General features: G+C 42.3%; 3 protein-coding genes and 1 long non-coding RNA gene across 7 annotated transcripts; 2 read left to right on the top strand and 2 right to left on the bottom strand.

Moving 5' to 3' along the window:
* Positions 1–708: 708 nt before the first annotated feature.
* On the bottom strand, positions 709–1724 carry LOC125986106 (cytochrome c oxidase subunit 7A-related protein, mitochondrial-like). 2 transcript variants are annotated; one of them, XM_049749526.2, is made up of 3 exons: positions 1449–1724; positions 1257–1322; positions 709–927 (listed from the first exon to the last, which is right to left on the bottom strand). In XM_049749526.2, the coding sequence occupies exons 1-3, from the start codon at positions 1515–1517 to the stop codon at positions 787–789; spliced, it is 276 nt and encodes a 91-aa protein (XP_049605483.1). In that variant the 5' UTR covers positions 1518–1724; the 3' UTR covers positions 709–786. The 2 variants fall into 2 exon arrangements, with proteins under 2 accessions (XP_049605483.1, XP_049605482.1); XM_049749525.2 differs by having other exon boundaries at positions 1257–1382; positions 1449–1706.
* Positions 1725–3007: 1283 nt separating this feature from the next.
* Positions 3008–6970, bottom strand: LOC125986098 (potassium voltage-gated channel subfamily G member 3). The gene is made up of 3 exons (XM_049749514.1): positions 6826–6970; positions 5546–6253; positions 3008–5467 (listed from the first exon to the last, which is right to left on the bottom strand). The coding sequence occupies exons 2-3, from the start codon at positions 6118–6120 to the stop codon at positions 4840–4842; spliced, it is 1203 nt and encodes a 400-aa protein (XP_049605471.1). The 5' UTR covers positions 6121–6253; positions 6826–6970; the 3' UTR covers positions 3008–4839.
* Positions 6971–7326: 356 nt separating this feature from the next.
* LOC137839641 (uncharacterized) lies at positions 7327–9216 on the top strand. Its single transcript, XR_011085671.1, has 2 exons — positions 7327–7737; positions 8302–9216. It is a non-coding gene; the product is annotated as an uncharacterized lncRNA (long non-coding RNA).
* Positions 9217–9436: 220 nt separating this feature from the next.
* Positions 9437–20803, top strand: ubr2 (ubiquitin protein ligase E3 component n-recognin 2). 3 transcript variants are annotated; one of them, XM_049749502.2, is made up of 45 exons: positions 9437–9554; positions 10400–10683; positions 10904–10982; positions 11221–11331; positions 11416–11546; positions 11626–11764; positions 11957–12019; positions 12095–12215; positions 12291–12398; positions 12475–12662; positions 12782–12945; positions 13104–13203; positions 13263–13391; positions 13468–13651; positions 13719–13798; positions 13900–14010; positions 14114–14179; positions 14259–14375; positions 14457–14520; positions 14583–14707; positions 14776–14828; positions 14918–15020; positions 15090–15138; positions 15241–15395; positions 15560–15662; positions 15736–15845; positions 15939–16022; positions 16096–16277; positions 16501–16712; positions 16793–16886; positions 16948–17109; positions 17233–17321; positions 17388–17448; positions 17515–17663; positions 17743–17798; positions 17918–18014; positions 18093–18160; positions 18319–18457; positions 18531–18621; positions 18679–18806; positions 18941–19049; positions 19179–19310; positions 19381–19551; positions 19617–19718; positions 19840–20803. In XM_049749502.2, exons 1-45 carry the CDS (start codon positions 9468–9470, stop codon positions 19979–19981), a joined length of 5292 nt encoding a protein of 1763 aa, XP_049605459.1. In that variant the 5' UTR covers positions 9437–9467; the 3' UTR covers positions 19982–20803. The 3 variants fall into 3 exon arrangements, with proteins under 3 accessions (XP_049605459.1, XP_049605460.1, XP_049605458.1); XM_049749503.2 differs by having other exon boundaries at positions 13719–13780; XM_049749501.2 differs by having other exon boundaries at positions 11957–12215; positions 13719–13780.
* Positions 20804–20903: the final 100 nt, after the last annotated feature.

Here is a 20903-nt window from a genome sequence, read left to right on the forward strand (position 1 = left end):
GTCGAACTCAAGGTGAATGTACATAAATGTTTCCCTCCCTTGAACGATAGCTGATCATTAAGACCAATGGCTAAATGGAGATCATTTTGTTTATATTAAACCAATTATGAGATTTTGTGTCATAAGTCTGAAGATTGGACTCTCCTTGTACGTGACAATTGACATTGATGGACCGAGTAATTAAATGGACTGACTAATAAATAGAGCTGTTTATTGACTTGAAGTTTCATAAATCACGTTTATTATTTCCACAAAAAGCTGTTGAAACAAGGTAGGATGGGCTCCAATGTTGTTTCACTACCATGGCAACTGGGAGAAGGAAATAAAAGGATACAATTTAACAAAAATAATAATTTTATTAAGAATATCCATGACCATGTGATTTTGAATCAAAGTATGGTGGCCCTAAAGGCCCAAAATGTACTGGATCGGTGGACCTATAGGGAATGCTATAAATCCACTATTCTCAAATAAGTGAGAGAACAGCAAATCCTAAATAATCCATCAGTATGAGCTTGTTGAGAAACATTAATAAAGAGGTTCCAATTTCATAAAGAGAGGATCAATTGGGCTCAGGAAAAGCAGGGGTAGATTTGATTTGTGTTCGATTCGTTGACAATGTAAGCCTTAAGGTCAGATCAAATGCTCTTTTTCTAAATGCAATAAATAATGCGGACAGCGACACTTGAACAAAAATAAAAAGTCATCTTTGAATATAATGATTTTATTGTGCCGGCATACATCTTGAATCGCAAAGTGGCCTTGAAAGCATCCATTAATGCGGAATCACTTGTTCCCAGGCTGAGCAGCAAAGTAGAGCGTTACGAGACAGTAAAGCGCCCCTCCAATTGTGAATCCCATGGTGGTCCTGTAGAGCAGCTTGTCCATCAGACCCCCCTTCAGGTAGACCGGGACCCCATCAGACCGCTGAAAAAAAAAACATTTTAAAAAGGTGAGGTCACTAGAGTGATTGGGGAGAAAAATACACCCGTTTATCGTGGGGCAGCATTAATCCCACTCTGCATTGGTGAGTTCTTAAATCAAAGTCCTTGGTCTGTAAAAAGGTGCCGGTGCTTCTTATGACGAAACCATAGCAACATGCTCGATAAAAGAGCTCAAGGCCGATGTTGAAGAACAAACACATTGTAAGTGGTACCATTTCATTTCACAGAGTTGCAGCTAAGGAAATAGCACCTTTTAAAATTATTTGATTTGACAGGTAGAGAACAGAAAGCAATCAAGGTCATCAGAATTACCTGGAAGAGTCTCTGCAAATCAGGGACTTTGTTGACTCCCACTTGGCTCCTTGTTTCAGACTCCAACTTGATAGGAGACGCAAAGATCATTGGAGAACTAACAGGAGGGACAGCTGGACGCAGACCCTAAATAAAACATTAAAAGCACCAAACTTAAAAGTCATGTAAAATATACTTTCGTATGACTCTTACTTGCGGGGTGTATGCGTTGGCAGTTGCTCCAGTGAGCCGTTGTGTCACGGCATTAAATTTATAGTACATAGTTCACAGGGGTCAGCTGAAATTCCCCTTTAAGTGGCTGCAGAATCACCTCACGGCAGCTAACGTGCTAACCATAGAAGTGAGGAAAACAAGTGAGAGAAGACATAAGCCTTCAAAGCAAAAACGACAAGATGATGGACAAAGGATAATCATAAACACCTAACAGCAGGCCTGCTGGGTGAGAGGCCATATTGAATGTGTTGAACTTGCATTATGTATGGAAAAAAGGCACTCAAACATAATTAATAATCATAATTAATTTGATAGTTCTTAATTGGATGATTAGAATTCCAAGTGCGTGCGTGAAGAAGTGGCAGTGTTAACCTGCTCTGTGCATGCATCGCCTTTAGAATACAAATCAAAATGCTGATCACTCAATTTTTGAATTACGTAAATTGCATAATTATCTTCTAGCACAACGTAAGCCCACAGTCACTTCGAGTTTTTGATATTAAAGATTAATTTAATTTCACAGCAGAGGGGTTCAAGTGTTAACTTTAGTTAAATCATGTTTTACACAGCCAGCTCATTGTTACCGAAACTTTTATACTACACGAATATGCTAAACGTATAATAAAATATTGCCCAAAAACAACTACAAATATTTAAAATAAAGTTTTTACAGCACAAAGGCTTCTGGGAGATTATTGCATTCCCGGGTTGGCTAGTGACGTACTGTTACCTTCGCTTCCTGTTACACGTGCCTTCAAATCCTTAAAAAAAAAAAACTGGAAAATTGTGACACTGTGGGATTCGTATGGATTTGGAGTGTTAGAAGACCCATGAACACGCAGTTCAGTGATAAAACAAGTACTCAAGCAGAAATGCATTTCTGTTATTTCCTGTTATGTTTGAGCCTATTTGCCGTTGTATGGATTCAAGACGAGAAGGTTCACTAATTTAATAATTGCATAGAGAAGCAGACGAAATCAAACGATTATATTGGCCAACATGCTTTTTGGTGCATTTTTAGTGCTGTGATTTCTTCCTCCTTGTTGCAACACGTTGACAGCCTGCAGATTAACAGACACAGGAGGGGGAGGGGGAGTGACATAATGAAGCTGTGAAGAATGAATGTGAGTTTTCAAGTTTTTTCACATTGACAGAAAAATATCAAATCTAACTGAAATGCAAAGAACAGAAAAGCAAATGTAGGTCATGTTGTTATATCCCCTTCAGGCCAAACATGCACAAGTCTGAACATATATTTAAATAAAACTATGACTAAAATATCCCCAGATAACTCGTAACAGACATTTGTGACTCATATGTGAAAAGAGGCTTTGTCAATCTGATCCTTCACACCTTTGCTGTCTGTTGTCATGCCTAAGGATTTTTTTGCACCTTGTGACAGTGTTGATATGATAACTTCACACCCTCTCATGATTTACATAAAATATCACAGTTGCTTTCATTCATCATCTTCATCATGAAATTAACTAACTAGCAATATTTTAGCTGGACAAATTCAAACTTCAGATAGACAGACAGACAATTTAGCTGTTGTTTAATTTCATACTTGATGGGTGGGTTGATACAACAGTCTCATTTGCATACAAAGAATTTAAAAGTCATTTTGAAGAACAATCTGCTCCAAGATGTCCATGTCACACTTGTCCCAATAGTAATAATAATAATAATAATGTTGATAATTTTCATCCTAGAATGAATATAACATTTTGGATATAATTGTTCCACCAGCAATCTGTTCAGTTTTCGTCAACCTCCTATAGATGTCTCAGACAAAATATTTTCCTGTGATCACCATCCCAGTTTCAAAGAAAGCCCCCTTTCAGAAAACAGTCTCAGTTATTTTCCCTGATGAATATTTGGGAAGCAGACCATCTGGCGAGTCGGATTACAGTTGGTGCGTCTACTGATGAAGTTTAGTTTCCCAAAAAGAGGCACTGCTTCTTTCTTCGGACTTAAATAATTACTGTAATAATAATAATAATAATAAACAAATCAGAGGACTAGAATATGCTGAAATCATCATGGGCATACAGTGAGGACAAATATGAAATCTGATTGGATCAAGAAAGTCATGTTGCTTATTTAATTTATAGAAATTACATCAACCAGCACTAATGATTCTGAAGGCCTTGGGCAGATTAGATTAACAAGGCAACACATAAAAGGCTGAAAAGTGATTCACTGAACAGTTAACACAAAATGTATTCTTGCTGAAAATTGTCTTGAATCCGATGTATCAAGAAATTTATCAAATTATGAGAACTTTTGTTGAAACTTAAACTGCGTCGCTGGAATTTGATTTAAGCCCCGCGGCATTTTTTTTTTTTTGAAGAAGGATGAGTGAGATACAATATTCACACTCGAGCAGCTCGAGGAGCCTGACATTTCCACCACTTCAACTTCCTCTCTCTGGGTCTCCTGTCTCCATGGCAACTGTCTATACTGCCCAAACTGTCCACCATATTCAGTTGCAGACTCATCTGCTTAACTCCTGATGCTCCAGAGACTTCCGTGTTGAATCGCCGCTGACTCAATCTAAAAATGCAACAATTTCATAATTCCCTCTATATGTATTTATGGGGTGGGAATAAAATACACAAGAAACAATGAGTGAAGTTATTGTACATTATTCTGAGAGATTATGAAACGAGTCAGAATCACATTCAGTAAGGAGCAAACGAGTTGAGCATATTTTGGTACCTGAGCGAGTGAGCAAGATGTTCTGCTCTGTTGTGAGTGTCGCTTTTTTTTAAATTTGTGCAGAGTGATGCAAGGCAGTTCAAAGACTGTGGCAGATTTATGATTTGTTATACAACAGCAATGTGCTGCAATGTGAATGTGAATTGCCAAAGTCTTACAAGTCAATTTTTTCTCTACTATTCACATTTTTAACCTTTTAGTACAAACTTAAGATGCATACAAGGACATTGAATAAGTGAGGCTAAACTACTGACTACTCAAGCTACCAATAGTAGCATCATAAAATTCCATAAAGAGGTTTTTAAACTCCACGTATAACATATTAGCAATGCTTTTGTTCTCCATCTTCCTTTCTGTGCTGATTTCTGTAAAAACATTTTTACACAAGGTTTTTAAAATACGGAAAAGATGACCTTCTAAAAATAACTGTATAGGTGGAACTATATTCTAATAAGATATCATCTATAAAAACTAGTAACATTTTTAGCCTCTAAAATTGCAGTTAAAACAAAATGTTAGCAGGCCCTTATTATAATCCTACCGCATTTATTAACCTGTGAGGGACGGAAAATATTCACAGACATGGCAATTGACGAAAATGTCAATAGTCTATGACTTCTAAAATCCTCTGGATGTTCCTTCGTGTCTTTCAATCAATAAAATCAGTCGATGAACTGCGGATGCAGCGTGCCGAACGGATCTTCAGTTCATGGTAGCACTGCACGAAACTATGGTAAATAAAAGTGATCGGCAGGGCTAGAAGGACTATTCCACTCACCACGCAGAACCCGCCCAGTACGCGACCGGCCATAGTCACCGGGTACATGTCCCCGTAGCCTACTGTAGTCATGGAGATAATGACCCACCAGCTGGCAGCAGGGATGCTAGTATAGTCCTGGTTACCTCCTTCTAAAAGCTGAGCCAGGGCACTGAAGATGGCCATGGCGACAAAGATGAACACCAGAAGCATAACCATTTCACGATAGCATCGTCTCAGCGTCAGGCCGAGAGTCTGTAGGCCCAGGAAGTGACGAGCCAGCTTGATCACCCAGAAGATTCTCATGATGCGCAACACCCGTAGTGTCACGCCGGCTCGCTGAAGCTGAGAATTCTCTCCCGTCAGGACCGTGGCGGTAACGGAAATGTAATACGGAGTGATGGCCAGCAGGTCAATGATGTTCAGAGGACGACGTACAAACTCGCATTTGTCTCGAGACACGATGAAACGGACGATGCACTCGGCGGTGAACCAACCGATGCACACCGCCTCGATGATCCTGGGAATGATAAATCGGAGAATAAAAATGTTTCAATCAAATATTCAAATTGCAAATTGTCAGTGTCCATCTCACTACCTGTGTTCATCCAGTGTCTCCGCGTTCTTCCACTCTGGTAAAGTGCTGGCACACATCATCACCATAGAAATAAGAACAAACAGCACAGACACAGAGGCCAGGATTTGCGCCGCCACTGAGGATGTGGGTTCCTCAAATGTCCGCCTCATCCTCTCCAACCAATGATCGGACGGTTCCTCTGGGCCTTGTGGTTCCTCTTCAGGGAAGAAGTGGACAAAGCAATCAGAGAGACGTTCATCCAGCCGGCGCTGGCAGCAAAGTTGCAGGTCAGCACTCTCCAGGCCCCAGTAGAGCATCTCATTGTAGAAGGACAGTTCACACATGTGTGGGACAAAACGTAACTTGCCATGCTGCAAATACAGCATGATGAAGCTGAAGGCCTCAGAGTGGCGGTCGAAAAAAAACTCGTTTCTGTCGCGGTCGTAGTCATCGCACAGTTCTAACAACTCGCTCTCTGACACGCAGCGATACAGGCGGCTGAGTCTGCTCAGTGGGAGGTGCTTCATCAGTTCCACCGTGAAAGGAAATCGGCGACCGCCAACGTTCAGGGTGCAAAAGCTACTTCCAAACTTCATCTTCTGTCAGTCCAAACTCTGGTCCTTGTTCTATGTTCTTATAAAACTATAAAAACAGGAATGATTTAGTTGCGTTTCATCTCGTGTTGGGACTGTTCTCCATCATTTCTTGATCAGCATTTTTATTCTTTTGCTTAAATAAAAAGAAAAACTTGCATTAGTCACCAAAACCAAATACAATACAGTGTTTTTTTTTTTTTTTTAGTTAGCTGTTATTTAAACTATAATTGCTCTTAACCCACTTTGGTCAAAATGACCATAGGGATAAACGAGTAAAGTAACAGGTAGGGCAGAATATTTTACCAATAAGGTGTGATCATCTCTGAATATTAAAAAAAAAAAAAAAGCTTCCCAGAGGAGTTAGCAGATGTCTCATATAATTATGCAAACTAGATGACACAGAATCAACAGTGGTTGCAGCCAAGTCATGCACTCTATTTTGCCTCCATTGCTTTAGGGGGAAAAAAAAAAATCTCTTCCTCACAATCATGCACCTGTTAATCTATTATTGCCTTTATAAAAGTAACAGATCAATATAACATTGATAACTGGAAATACAACCATAATACTGTTACTGCTTCCAAAAATAATGAGGTCAGTCCTAATAAACGGAACTGAATGACAATCACTGAGATCCCAAACAATGTTCCAAACACATACGATCAAATTTTTCATGATTATAATCATTCTGTTTTTCAAGCTTACCTCCAAACATCTTCCCAAAAGTGCATCAGGGATTTTGTTTTGTTTTGTCTTACTCCTCCAGCATCCAACTTCTGTTGAATCTATCAGACTGAATCCCAGCAAGCTTCTCCTATCGCCTCCTCCCACTGCTCGTGTGATTTCGAAGGGGGTGAAAAAAAAAAGGTCGATCTGAGCAGATGAATTGCCTCTCAGTGACTGATGTGAGTAAGACACTTGCCCTCCTACACGTCCCTCATCCACTTCCTTGTCCTTCTTGGGCTTCTCCTGTTCCTCTTCAGTCCTGCCTCTCCTGAGGTTCCCTCCTCATATTTCACTCTCTCCACCCTCCTCCTTCATCAGACCTCACAATCCATCGAATTTAATGATTGATGGAGTCTAGGTCATTATTTCATGATATTACATCAAATCATAGCAAAGATGAATCATTGACTTAATTCATTAATAAGGAGAGCAATTGATTCTTGTAAAATAGCGCCCTCTTGTGGATATTTTTCGTTTTTTTTACACTGATTTGACAACATGCATGTTTGTGGGATTACATATTACTGTCTGGCTTTGTTTTTGCAAATCATACAGTACATTTAAGCATCTTGGCCACTCCCCCACAACTTCAAAGCTTCTGTCCTCCTCCTTCCGCTTTGTGATTTTACATCTTTAATCTTTTGTGGCTTTATTTCCCAAATGCTGCATGACCCTTCAGTGTCAATTTTCATGCACTTAAGTGCAAAGCTGATACACTCAGACATTGGAAGAAATCCAATAAGAGACCATTAAGAGCCATTTTCATCCTGAGAATTTACAGCAATCATTAACATGGAGAAAAGTTCCTCAGGAAACACAAATAAAAGGAACTTAGGAAACAATTATAAAAAGCAATTTTCACATTTCTCAAGAGGGAGCTTCTCAAACAGGGTGAGTTTATATTTTAGTGCGGTAAGGTGTTTGGTAGTCATTTTTATTTCTGTCATTTATCCTATTTGAACAAAATTCAATTTTCAGTTGTCAAATGAAGTGAAATGAAATTGAACAATTATTCAAAATGTATAGTCGGGTAGTTATTATTTTTTGATTGAACTCAAATAAATTTCAGATATTCTATTAGGCTTTTATTTTTTTTGTAGCTTTCTTGCTTTTGCTTTTATCTTGGATGTACTTAAGGAATGGCGAAAATCATTTTCTTGGTTTGTATTAAGTGTTTCATCTCATGTGTTATGTAAAGTGCTTTGTTGCTTTGTTTTGCTGTTGCCAAAGCACAAAACTTGCTAGCTAACACTAACTTGCTATTTTAGACTGTTCATATGGTGTGTTGACACCCATTTAACAAGTTAGAATGTCATTTGCTAATTCTAAATACAGCGACAACAACACAAAGTTCTGAAATAATTTCTCCTGGTCTCATGTTGGTCTCTCAATGTTATCCAAAGTATTAACAGTTTTATATATCCCCCGCCCCCCCCCCCCCCCCCCCCCCAACAGCCATATCATCAATTGCACCCTGGAATGAACCCAGGGGGAAGTTACCGCCACCCTTCGGAGAACGGCCTCATCCTTTGCTCAAACGGCGAGCTGGCTGCAGAAAATGCAGCCCTAAAAGAGCAGCTGGTGCTGCAGCACCACCGACATGATCATGAAAGGCAGCGGCTCCTGAGAGCCCTGAAGAAGCCGAACGAGTCCAACTCGGAAAACCTCATTGCCGTCGTAAATGAACAATGGCAACAGTGGTGGGCGATCCGAGAGCAAGAGAGCGCTGCCCAATTTCAAACTCAGTTGGTGGGCATGCAATCGTACATGGATGAAATGGCTGCTCATTTTTGCACTGAGTTGGAAAGTATGCACGAGCACAATGTGGAAACTGTTTGCTATTTTCAAAGCGAGATGCAGTACATGCATTGGCATATGGAGCTGGCCATATCGGAAAAGAATGACATCATTAAAAACCTGAAAAAAGAAAATTACTCCCTCAAGGCACAGAATAAAGAGATGTCCTCCCATCTTAGCAAATTCAAAGCGGAGAACCTGGAGACACGAGGTACTTTAAAAGCTCTGGAGGATCAGTTGCAAGCTGAGCAGGAGGCGAAGATGAGCCCCACCATTGAGGAGCTCCTTGAACAAGTGGAAAAGCTCGATCTTTAAGACCCTCACAGTGCAGAAAGAGATTGAAATACACCAGTTTGGCTAATCATGTGACAGAATTACACTGGTCAAAAGTTAGAGTAGGACTGGCTGACCCCCTCAAAAATTGAAACTTGAATGAGAGTGTGCTGATTTTCTTTTATAGCAAGATGTTCGACAACCACTAAAGTCTATTTTCCAGCTGTCACAACTGTGTTTGTACTATGTTAAAATAAATGCTCATGTTAAGTTTGAAAATAAAAAGCCAACCACACACAACCCAGCAGATCCTGTGTTTATTCATTGCCATGCAGAAAAAGGGGTAACTAACATAATTACAATATTTTTAATTTCTAAAATAATATTTAAAATATATTAATCTCTATCAAAGTTATTTTCTGATCAGAATTAATTTCTAAATTTATTTTCTACTTTGAAAGGTTTATTCGACGACGTGGCTCCGCCCCACGCCTACGAAATATTTCCGCTTCCGGGTTCTTCGTCTTCGCCACAGAACTGTGGGAGGAAAGATGGCTGAGGCAGAACCCGACAGAAGAGCCCTAATGTCCGATCTATGCTCGGAATTCTTGAATTTCTCAGCTAAAGACACAGCGTCGGTAAGCGTCTATCCCAGCTGTCAGCTGTCGTGACTGTCAACCCTTCCGCCGTTACGTCACTCTCAACCGATTGACCCACCTAATGTGTTGTTTGCGGGATTAATTTGCCGATCACTAGGTTACCGATTGCTAATGCTAATTTTAGCTTCTCGCTGTATACAACATCTGGATGTCAGGTGAAGCCTGTCAAAACAACACGTCAGTGTGTCAACCTCAACGTATGACAGAAACACAAACTGTCAATAGATCACTTGCGTTTAAATCGTTTAAAACAGCACGATTGTACGTATTTTAACTACTTTAACCACAGTGATTGTTTTTTTTAATCGTCTTAATTTACACTTTATGTGTCTCTTGATGGTAACATGTCTTATTTGACTAATTCAACCCTGCTTACATGTTGGCAAATTTGTACACGTTATCACTTTCCAAATGTCATAAATCACAAGTAATCTTTGAGAAAGATAGGAAAAAATGAAACAATATGATGGAACTCGTGTCTAATGCACTGCAAAGGTCTTTCCAGGTCAAATCCCTGCTAATAAAGAGTTTTTTTTGGGGATGAGTCAGTTTAAATTGAGTGGATGTATGCCAACAATATAGTAGAAAGGAAGATCACCTATATTGTTGCTTCCCAACTTCTTATCTATTTAGTGATTAGTCAAAAAAGGAACTAAAAGTTCTTGTTGTTTTCATTTCATACTCATTGCAAGTGAGTAGTGTGACGTTGGTATTAAGACAGGAGATATGCTTTGCAATACAATATAATTTCCAAATTTTATGTTGTATGTACTGTCTGGACACTAAATTAGCACTTTCTAAAATCCTCTTGTTGTTTTTTTCAGCGGTGGTTGGCAGAAGGAAATCTACAGGTGGAAATCTATCGCCACTTGGCAGAAAATGTCCCCAGAATCCTTTGCTTGGGCCCCAGTGGCTGCAGTAGTCGTGAGGAGCAGAGAGAGGAGCAGAGGGAAGAACTGGCATGTCAGCTGCTTCTCTTGGCTCCTTTGGAGTGGCTGCTTCTGGGCGAGGATCCAGCTGTAGGCCTCCCTCAACTGCAGGAAAACAATCAGCCGTCACCACTGTGCGGGCATGTCTTCAAGGTTGGAGAGCCCACCTATTCCTGCAGGTAAAATCCAGACAGTTACGCTTTGAGGCAACAAACACACACACTAACTACAAGTTAGGAATGTGCAAGCATTCTTGACGTGCCGCACGAGCTGCACCTTTGCACAGAGGTGACAATTCTGTTAACCAATCAAGGGAATGCACACCGTCGAGGGTCCCATGCTAACGTAGCGGAGGGAAACAATGATTTTAACAAAATGTTTTGTGTGTGTTTACTTCAGGGACTGTGCAGCCGACCCCACCTGTGTTTTGTGCATGCAGTGTTTCCTGGGCAGCGTTCATAAAGATCACCGATACAGAGTGAGTATACAAGACTTGACAGAATAAGTACAGGATGCAAATATGTAAACATATCGACACTTTCCTGTTTGCCGAAACTATTCAGGTGCTTGATAATTATCATGAGTCTGTCTTCCTGTCATCGGAGCACCAGTTAGTATCAATATAGGTCAGGGACTTTTCTTACGATAACCAACCCTGAAACCGACAGCAGCTTGTCATCTGGAGGTGACACACCCGACTGTATGTGTGTATTCAGATGACCACGTCCGGCGGCGGGGGCTTCTGTGACTGCGGGGACGCTGAAGCCTGGAAGAAGGGTCCTTACTGCCAGAAACACACACCGACCACCAACAAAGACTCAGAGGAGGTGTGTCTAAGCTACCGTTACCCCCCCCAACTACGGAAGCTTTACATAAAATTATTTAAATTGACACGAGACCAATACCCACAGGACCCTTCAGCCCAGCTTCCGGCTGACATGGTCGTCCGCAGTTACAACATTTTTTCCATCATCCTCAAATATGCTGTGGACATGCTTACTTGGACACAAGAAGATCAACTTCCCGCAGGCCTCGAACCACCGTATGTAAACTGCTTTGAAATACAATCCTACAAAGTGCAGTGTCATTTTTACGCTTTGTGTGTTTTTTTTTTTGTCCAGTGAAAGAGGAGACAACTACTACTGCATGCTATTCAATGATGAAGTCCACACCTATGAACAAGTGATCTACACCCTGCAGAAGGCTGTCAACTGCAGCCAGAAAGAAGCCGTCAGCTTTGCCACCACTGTGGACAGAGATGTCAGTATTGCTTTCCTTTCGCTTGCCTCGAACTTCCTGTTTTCCGGTAACACACCCTCGCAACTGAAATTAACTTTTAATAATAGGTTAGCATTACAGAGTAACTTAAATAATTATGTGTACTGGTTATTCATGGAGATAAAAAGATCAGCGAGGCCATTTGGTGCTAAATTGGACTTTGTTCTTTTACAGGGCAGGAAGTCCGTTCGATATGGGGACTTTCAGTTTTGTGAACAAGCCAAGACTGTTATAGTGGTGGGTTTTTTATCCATTTGGCTTCTTATTTCTCCCCTGCAAATAGACCCCTTACTCTTGATTATTTGTCCACAGAGGAACACCAGCCGCCAGTCGAAACCTCTCAGAGTTGAGGTGATGCACTCATCTGTTGTTGCCCATCAGTGTTTTGCTCTGAAAGCTCTGAGCTGGTTGGGACAAATTATTCAATACTCAGGTACGTTTTCATTTGAACGGCGTCTTTACACTTGTTGGAAGTAAATATATTTATTGCTTTGTGTCCTTCTTTCAGATGGCTTGAGGAGGATATTGTGTCAGGTGGGACTTGAGGAAGGTCCAGAAGGAGAAAACTCGTCACTGGTTGACCGCTTAATGCTCAACGACTCCAAGATGTGGAAAGGTGTTGTTTTATTTTCCATAGCGATATTGAACAATTTCTCATTTTGGTAACTGTTGTTTTTCCACCCACTGTGAAGGAGCAAGGAACATCTACCACCAGCTGTTGATGAACAGCCTCCTAATGGATTTAAAGTACAAGAAGGTCTTTGCTATCCAGTTTGCCAAGAACTACAGACGCCTCCAGACAGATTTCATGGAAGATGACCACGAGAGGGTGGTGTCCGTGACCTCACTGTCTGTACAGCTCTTCACCGTGCCAACAATGGTGAGTTCTCCTTTTTTGCCGGCACCCCTATTGCCTCATCAGGCCAAGTATGTTCTCATATGTCAAGAAAAGGTCAAAGGGTGAAAAGTTGCGTAACGTATCCCTGTGATTTATTTCAGGCTCGGATGTTGATGGTGAAGGAGAACCTGATGACGACCATCATCAGGACGTTTGTCGATCATCTCCGTCACAGAGATCTGCAGGGACGCTTTCAATTTGACCGCTACACCGCCCAGCAGGCCTTCAAGTTTGGACGAGTCCAGAGCCTCATCGGAGACCTCAAGTAGCCAACTCAATAATATATCCCATTGACTGTATGTGATAAAAATGGAGGACTGGATGATTATCTGTCAAAAGATGCATACAACAAATACTTGTCGATTATTTAGACACCATTAGACCAGCGACGCACCAAACTGCAACCATTTTGCGTGTGTCCAGGTATGTCTTAATCAGTCGACCCTCCGAATGGAGCGATGAGCTCAGAGAGAAGTTTCTCGAAGGTTTGGACGCTTTTCTGGAGCTCCTTAAGTGTATGCAGGTAAGCACAAGTATGCAGACACATGCACAGAATGCAGAACCTTATAGATAATCTTTCAGGGTATGGACCCGGTGGTTCGGCAAGTTGGGCAACACATCGAGATGGAACCTGAGTGGGAGGCGGCATTCACCCTACAGATGAAATTAACGCATATCATATCCATGATCCAGGAGTGGTGCTCCACTGATGTGAGACATTTGAATATTTTTTGTCTTGTCACCACTATGTGAAAATATTGATCTTTCTTTCCTTATCATGCGCCAGGAGCGTGTGTTGATCGAAGCCTACAGGAAGTGTTTGAGTGCAGTCAGCCAGTGCCACAGTGGCCTTCCAGATGGTGAACAGCCAATAAGCTTAAGTCTGGCTGGTCACTGCGTGGAGACATTTATGTACCAGGTGTCTCAAGACAAAGTGTCCATCCACCTGCCTGTCTGCAGACTACTTGCAGGTAAATCAATGTGAATTTTTTGTCCTTCAATATATGATTGTGGTTCTGATGCACCATTCTTCTCTAGGTCTCCATGTTCTGCTCAGCAGAACAGATGTTGCCGCTCGCCTACCTGAACAACTCCCATTGGTTGGTAACAATTTTTGTGTGCGTTACCATTGCATATGTGAGCATATTTTGATATAGAGAGACCAGAACTTCCTTTTTTTTAAATTTGATCTCGCTTTTGGTTGTCTTCTTACCCGCAGGGGGAACTCAGCCCTCCGCTTCTGATTGAACTCCCACTCCGATGCCTGGTGCTCTGTGCTCAAGTACTCGCTGGGATGTGGAGAAGGAACGGCTTCTCGCTAATAAACCAGGTCAGCTGAAATTTTGTCTTCAGTATTGGTTTGACTGCGTTGATGTGAACCCGGTGGCGAGAAAATGCAACATGTAGAATTAATGTCTATTTTTTTGTTTCAGATTTATTATTACCACAATGTGAAGTGCAGAGTGGAGATGTTCGACAAAGATATTATTATGCTTCAGGTACGAACCAAATCTAATGAGTCCACTGATAGATGCAGAATTTTTTTTGTCGTTTCTTAGTCGCTGTCTCTTTTCACAGGTCGGTGCCTCAATGATGGATCCAAACCACTTCCTGATGATCGTTCTTAGCCGTTTTGAACTTTTTCACATTTTTAGGTTCGCAGACTGCCGAAAGAGATATAAACCAACCAATAAGGTTAGTTTTGGATTCGGACACTCTAATTTGCTTGTTTTCGCCTTGCTCATTCCCCCCCCCCCCTGTTTTTTTTTTACCCAGGATTTGGTCCAGCAGAACAATACCTTGATCGAAGAGATGCTACACTTAATCATCACTGTGATTGGTACGTTTTTCTTTAAAGAAGAGCAATTGAAAATTCTGTCTCATGTGATTTGTGTTGGTCAGGTGAACGTTACGTGGCAGGCGTGGGCCAGGTGGAGCCATTTGACGAGGTTCGAAGAGAGATCATCCACCAGTTGTCAATCAAACCTATGGCTCATAGTGAGCTGGTGAAGGCTCTTCCAGAGAATGTAAGACACCTGCAAGCTAAACCACTCTCCATATTGGATCTTTATGAAGTTTGCTGCTTGTTCTTCAGGGAAATAAGGAGACTGGTCTAGAGCGCGTCATCGACAGTGTCGCTTCGTTCAAGTTAGTGTGTTCATTTGATTTCATTTTCAATGGAACCAAAGAGGATTTAAAATACGCTACAGTGTTTCAAAATCATCTCGATTTAACAGGAAGCCAGGTGTGACAGGGCGTGGTCTTTATGAACTGCGGCCCGAGTGGAACAAGCACTTCAACCTTTACTTCTACCACTACAGCAGAGCCGACCAGTCCAAGGTAAACAAATACTTACTGTTATTGTCGATTTTAGTTTTTGGGTGTGTATCATGCTTATTATGTGTGCAGGCAGAAGAGGCTCAGAGGAAGCAGAGGAGACAGAGTGGAGAGGACCCAGGTGAAAACTTGTTTTGGTGTCTCACAGACGGACCATATCAACTAAATCTAATAGACAAACCCTTCAAATAAAAGTACTAATGTGTATTTATGTTCCACACAGCCCTTGCCCCACCAGTCCCTCCATCGCTTTGCCCCCTCTTCGCTAGCCTGGTGAACCTTCTGCAGTGTGATGTGCTGGTGGCTGTGGAGGGGGCTGTGCTGCAGTGGGCGATGGAGGCACGAGGAGGAGGCTGGACAGAGTCCATGCTGCAGAGGGTGAGACACCCATCCACTGTGGTAGCAAGATAGTTGGGCTTGTCAAATTGAGAAGATAAATTTAAGCAGAAAACAGGGAATGTATCATATGGGTTTCATACAGGGATCTTCAATAAACATCTCAACCTGAGGAACTAAAGATGCTTTGTGTGGCCACTGTGTAGGTGCTCCATTTGGTAGGCATGGCTCTGCTGGAAGAGCAGCAACAGCTGGAAAATAGCAACGGCGAGGATGACGTCACCTTCATATATACCGCCAAAATCACACGTCAGTGCAGATAACCATAGCAACATATTGATTTCTTATTTGCGTGTATGAAATGTAATGGTTTTATTTGCAGGTCCAGGCGATGCTCCTAGTAATTCAGGAAGTGTTCTTGCTTTATTGGAGAGTCTACAGAATGCTCCTCATCTAGAGGTCCATAAAGACATGATCACCTGGATTCTAAAGGTACAATAATTGAGCTTGATCATCAATACGTTACACCCGGACCCGCCTTGCTATCTTTTTTCCTCGACACGCTTGTTTCAAATTTGTGTACAGATGGTGGCGAACATCAAAACCATTAGAGAACGTTCCTCCTCAGCCTCCACTGTTACCATCAGCCAAGGACATGGACCGGAAGAGGTCAGCCACAAACTGCTTTTACAGTTTAAAATACATTTGATAATTGATGGGCGTGTTTGCCGTCTTCCTGCAGACGATACGGGACAAAGACAAGGCCGAGCGGAAGAGGAAAGCTGAGATGGCTCGGCTACGGAGGGAAAAAATCATGGCTCAGATGTCGGAGATGCAGAAACACTTCATCAATGAGAACAAAGAACTTTTCCAGCAAAGTATGGAAGAGCTTGAGGCGTCCACGTCTGCCGGTGCAGACCACAGGTACTCTAATGAAGCTTCAAATGTGCTTCATAAAGCAGCTGCTGTATTTTTGGAGTCCTCTAGATGGCAACATTAGGCTGACTTCTCAAACCCATTTAATAAACTAACAGTGCCATCGAGAAGAGTCAAAAAATACATCATGAAGCAAATTTGACACTTAATTTTGCCATCACTAGATGGTGCTGTTGGCTAAATATATTCCATCACCTCTCACTTTTTGCAGTCCCTCCAGTTCGGAGGCATTCTCCATCTCTCAGGTCTGCGTTGGCCCCACAAGGGTGGCAAGAGGAACCGAGCGGCGTCAGCTTGTCACCTGCATCTTGTGTCAGGAGGAGCAGGAGGTCAAATGTCACGGCCGAGCAATGGTGTTGGCCGCTTTTGTCCAGCGCTCCACCGTTTTAGCCAAGAAACGCTACTGCGCTTTGCCCAATGCAGGTGCAATTAACTGCCGTCTTTTTATTTAAACATAAACATACTCAATCAGTATTTATTCATTGTTTTTTCTTTTTTTTTAGAACAACATGACCCTTTGTTCATTCATCCTGACCTTTCAATGGGTATTCACACGACCAGCTGTGGACACATCATGCATGCCACCTGCTGGCAGAGGTGAGAGCCTGGAGGAGATGGACTCAGTCCTTTTGCAAATATTGAACATCTTTGCGTTCAGGTACTTTGAAGCGGTGCAGTTGAAAGAGCAGAGACGGCAGCAGCGTTTGCGAGGGCACACCAGCTACGACGTGGAGAACGGAGAGTTCCTTTGTCCTCTGTGCGAGTGCCTTAGCAACACCGTCATCCCTCTGCTGCCACATACACAAACACCTGACCGAAGGTGTGTGTGTACACACGTTGCATGATAATTACGTAATGTGTATTTTCACAGTCTGATTAATGGTCGTGAGAAGTTGGAACCGTTGGAACAATATCGATCATACTCTTCCGTTTATCTTTTAAGTGTCGATCACCCCAATCTGTCCGTTTGGCTAAAGACCACCAAAGAGGAGATTGCTGCTCTTCACTATGCCCATCAAAACCCCTCAAGAGGTCAGTCCTAGGTCGTGTGAAGTCGATTGGACGTGCATTTACGTCTGTGTGGGTTTTCTTTCTCAGACGCAGGAGAAGAAATGGCACCTCCAGTACCCGAAGGATTCCGAATTGATTTCACTCCACTGTGAGTCAGTCATTTATCTCCGTTATTGAATCGGCAGCTGCTAACGTCATTCCTTCTCTTCGTCAGAAACCCCTTCTCCAGCAGCATCATCGAGATGATAACCACGTTTAGTATGTCAACCTACAAGGTGGGACTAAAAGCCAACCCGAACGAGCAGGACCACAGAGTCCCTGTGTTGAGTTGGTCCACTTGCGCCTACACCATCCAAGCAATTGGTACACACGCACACACTCACTAAATCAGTTCCACATTCTGCGCTCACCAACGTCATCCCAACTATGCTTCTGCTTCCAGAGCGTCTCCTGATGGATGAAGAGAAGCCTTTATTTGGAAGTTTACCCTGCAGACAGGTAATGGTATCTCCTAACAGACCATTTTTGAGGGCATGTCTTTTATATTGAGCTCTCCTCACAGAATTATTCTGAGATATGCCAAGTGTGAATTATGACATCGTCGCGTACTGTTACAGGATGACTGCTTAAGCTCCATCACCAGGTTCAGTTGGGCTTGCTGGACATCGGCTTCATTGCATGCAGTCCACAAACACTTCATCAGACTGTTTGCAGGTAGACATTTTAATGTTAATCGCACAAATCAAAGTATCAAGTGACATCGTTTTGAATGTCTATTTGTCTCTTTTGTAGCTCTCATTCCAGATCCTCAGGTTGAAAACGCTCCATGCATCCTGGATATTGACATGTTCCACCTTTTGGTGAGTTAGTTATCCCACTTTAATATTCCAGAGCATCTTGAAATATGTTCTTCTGTATAACAAGTCTTAAAAGAATCTGACATTTAAAAAAAGATTGCAAACTGAAAGTACAATTGATTTTTTCGTCACTTCCTGATCCAAATCAATATCTTTTACAGGTTTACAGCGTTTTGTCCTACACGTCCGTTCACAGTCTGGACCAGTCAGGACGACATGCCATCGACTCTGCTCATGTCCACCTCCTTCACCTAATCACTGTTGCTCACCTGGTTCAAGTTCTGCTCACTTCCAACACGGGTACTCGCAAAACAAGTTTTTTAATCTTGTTTTATTTTTACATATCCATATTTACCTGGTGGTCTGTTTGCAGAGGAGTTGTGTATGGAGCAGGACGGCACGGGGTCAGAGGAGGAGGAGCTCACGTGTCAGCTATATAACACACTCAAGAAACACCTGGGCAGGTAAGGTCAAGTCACAGCTGAAATTTGCCAGCTCTAAATGTCGCTCTGTGTCTCTAGTCTTTTACCCGACGTAGCTCCCTGGCAGCTGTGGCGTTGTGTGAAAGCGGGCGTCTCACCGTTCCTGCGATGCGCCGCTCTCTTCTTTCACCACCTAAACTCAACAGCGCCCCCAACTGACCTTCTGGGTAATACCTTCATAACTTGTGTGTGGCGGTTCTTTGAAAATGGCTCATTGGTAGCGTGCTGACTAGTTGCCGGCAAATCAGAGCGGAACTTTAACACAAACAAGCAGCGACATCATATGTACTGTGTGTTGTAGGTACAGGACCTGGCCAATGGGAGGCGCTGTGTAGCTACCTCAGTCTGCCTTCCAACCTGCTGCAGCTCTACCAGAGCCAACAAACGCTGCTCGAGCCACTTATACACAGGTAGATATTTTTTTGAATAAAACAACTTCAGCCCCCACCTTTTTTATTTTTTTTTTTACCCCCCCTAAACCTTCAAACTAAGTCACACACACAATATTGATTTTAATCTGTATGTTTGTGTGCACGCAGTTGGTGTTGCCAGGCATCGGTCAGACAGACGTTGCAAGGGGGCGGCGTTATCAGCTTCCCGCGAGAGTCAAATCGACTCATCGACCTGCCCGAAGATTACAGCGTGCTGATTAACCAGGCGTCGAGCTTTACGTCAGTACACAGGGTGTCCATATTCATCGACGCGAATATCTAAGTCTTGTGCGTCATCCAAATGGTACAGGTGCCCTCGGTCAGGGGGAGACAAGTCACGTGCTCCCACTCTGTGTCTGGTGTGCGGCGCCATGCTGTGCTCGCAGAGTTATTGCTGTCAAACCGAAGTGGACGGCGAGGATGTCGGCGCCTGCACTGCCCACACCTTCACCTGTGGGGCAGGCCTCGGGCTCTTCCTCAGGTAATGACTCTTGACCTTTTGGCCTAAATTGAGCACAATATAACGGCAGCTCTTTGTCTTTTCAGGGTTCGAGAGAGTCAGGTCTTGTTTGTGGCAGGTAAAACAAAGGGATGCTTCTATCCTCCCCCTTACCTGGACGACTACGGCGAGACAGATCAGGGCCTCAAGTAAGCACTTTTATGTTCTTTTGGATAGCACTGAGCTAAAAAAACTGTCGTGAAAACTCCCAAACTTTTATAACACTGTCCAATTTAATTTCCTTATGATTTTTGTGCCGATCTGTTACAGGCGGGGAAACCCACTCCATCTCTGCATCGAGCGTTACAGGAAGATTGAGCGTCTGTGGCGTCAGCACGGTATCGCCGAGGTCATAGGTCACGCTCAAGAGGCCAATCAGACGCTGGTGGCCATCGACTGGCAACACCTGTGATGTTAAGTCCAAACCAGGTGATTGGATAGCAGAATTTTTCTTTTTTTTTTTATTATTATAATATCCACACGCTTTGTGGCCAGTCAGATTTCTGCCGCTCAGCATTCACTTCAAATCAGGTTTCAGGGATTTTTTTTTGTCCCCACCTATCAACGAGGCAAAAAAGTGTCAGCAAAAAAAAAAATATCTCACGCATCGACCTGTGATGGTTTTTGGTCTGTATTTGATTGGCTCTCAGATTGATCAATGGTGATGACGTCTGACTTTAAAAGCCTTTAAATCTCAGACTGAAAATGTGAACAAACTAGTAGCAGCACATTCATGTTTATTTTTTTTCAGACTGAGTTGAGAGGCGCTATGAGTCACTTTTACAACATATCAAGTCGCATATCAGATTTTTCTTATCAACTGATGCTCATGACGCACTTTTTATGAGGTTTTTTTTTTTTGGTGTGCTTGCGTGCTGAGAGAATTATGTGGTGTGACCTCTTAATAGTGCTGAATGCTTCATTTTCTTTTTCAAGGCTTGGACTCTTGAGATTTTCCATTGGAGTTTTTTTTTAAGAGAAAAACAGTTTGATTTATTTTCCTCTCATCTATTGTGAAATAGCAAATTTGAGATGGAATGTGACAAGATTATTTTTGGGGGGCTAATTTCTTTGCATCTGCACAGCATGCTGCCTGCCTAGTCGGCGGGGCTTCATTATTGAAATATGACTTGTCAATATGTGAATTCTTGTATAAATTAGTATATTATGTACAAAATTGTATAAGAATAGCTAACAATAAAAAAGCTGAAAGCAGACAAGGTTGTAAGTACAATTGTGAGTTCATGAGATTTTTTGTGTATTTAACACACACTATTTAAAACTACTTAAATGCTGGTGCTGAATGATGTCCTAACACTGTTTGTCCACTAAGT

This window comes from Syngnathus scovelli, chromosome 18 (genome assembly GCF_024217435.2).
Source record: "Syngnathus scovelli strain Florida chromosome 18, RoL_Ssco_1.2, whole genome shotgun sequence".
Lineage (NCBI taxonomy): Eukaryota > Metazoa > Chordata > Actinopteri > Syngnathiformes > Syngnathidae > Syngnathus > Syngnathus scovelli.

Excerpts from the sequence above, each read along its gene's own strand:
- LOC125986106 (XM_049749525.2), bottom strand. The coding sequence starts at position 1,517 with ATGTACTATAAATTTAATGCCGTGACACAACGGCTCACTGGAGCAACT. Across the intron at positions 1,383-1,448 it reads CCAACGCATACACCCCGCAA|GGTCTGCGTCCAGCTGTCCC; the intron begins GTAAGAGTCATA and ends TGTTTTATTTAG. Across the intron at positions 928-1,256 it reads ATTTGCAGAGACTCTTCCAG|CGGTCTGATGGGGTCCCGGT; the intron begins GTAATTCTGATG and ends TTTTTTTTTCAG.
- LOC125986098 (XM_049749514.1), bottom strand. The coding sequence starts at position 6,120 with ATGAAGTTTGGAAGTAGCTTTTGCACCCTGAACGTTGGCGGTCGCCGA. Across the intron at positions 5,468-5,545 it reads GAGACACTGGATGAACACAG|GATCATCGAGGCGGTGTGCA; the intron begins GTAGTGAGATGG and ends TATCATTCCCAG.
- ubr2 (XM_049749501.2), top strand. The coding sequence starts at position 9,468 with ATGGCTGAGGCAGAACCCGACAGAAGAGCCCTAATGTCCGATCTATGC. Across the intron at positions 14,829-14,917 it reads GACAGTGTCGCTTCGTTCAA|GAAGCCAGGTGTGACAGGGC; the intron begins GTTAGTGTGTTC and ends TCGATTTAACAG. Across the intron at positions 18,622-18,678 it reads CTCAAGAAACACCTGGGCAG|TCTTTTACCCGACGTAGCTC; the intron begins GTAAGGTCAAGT and ends CTGTGTCTCTAG.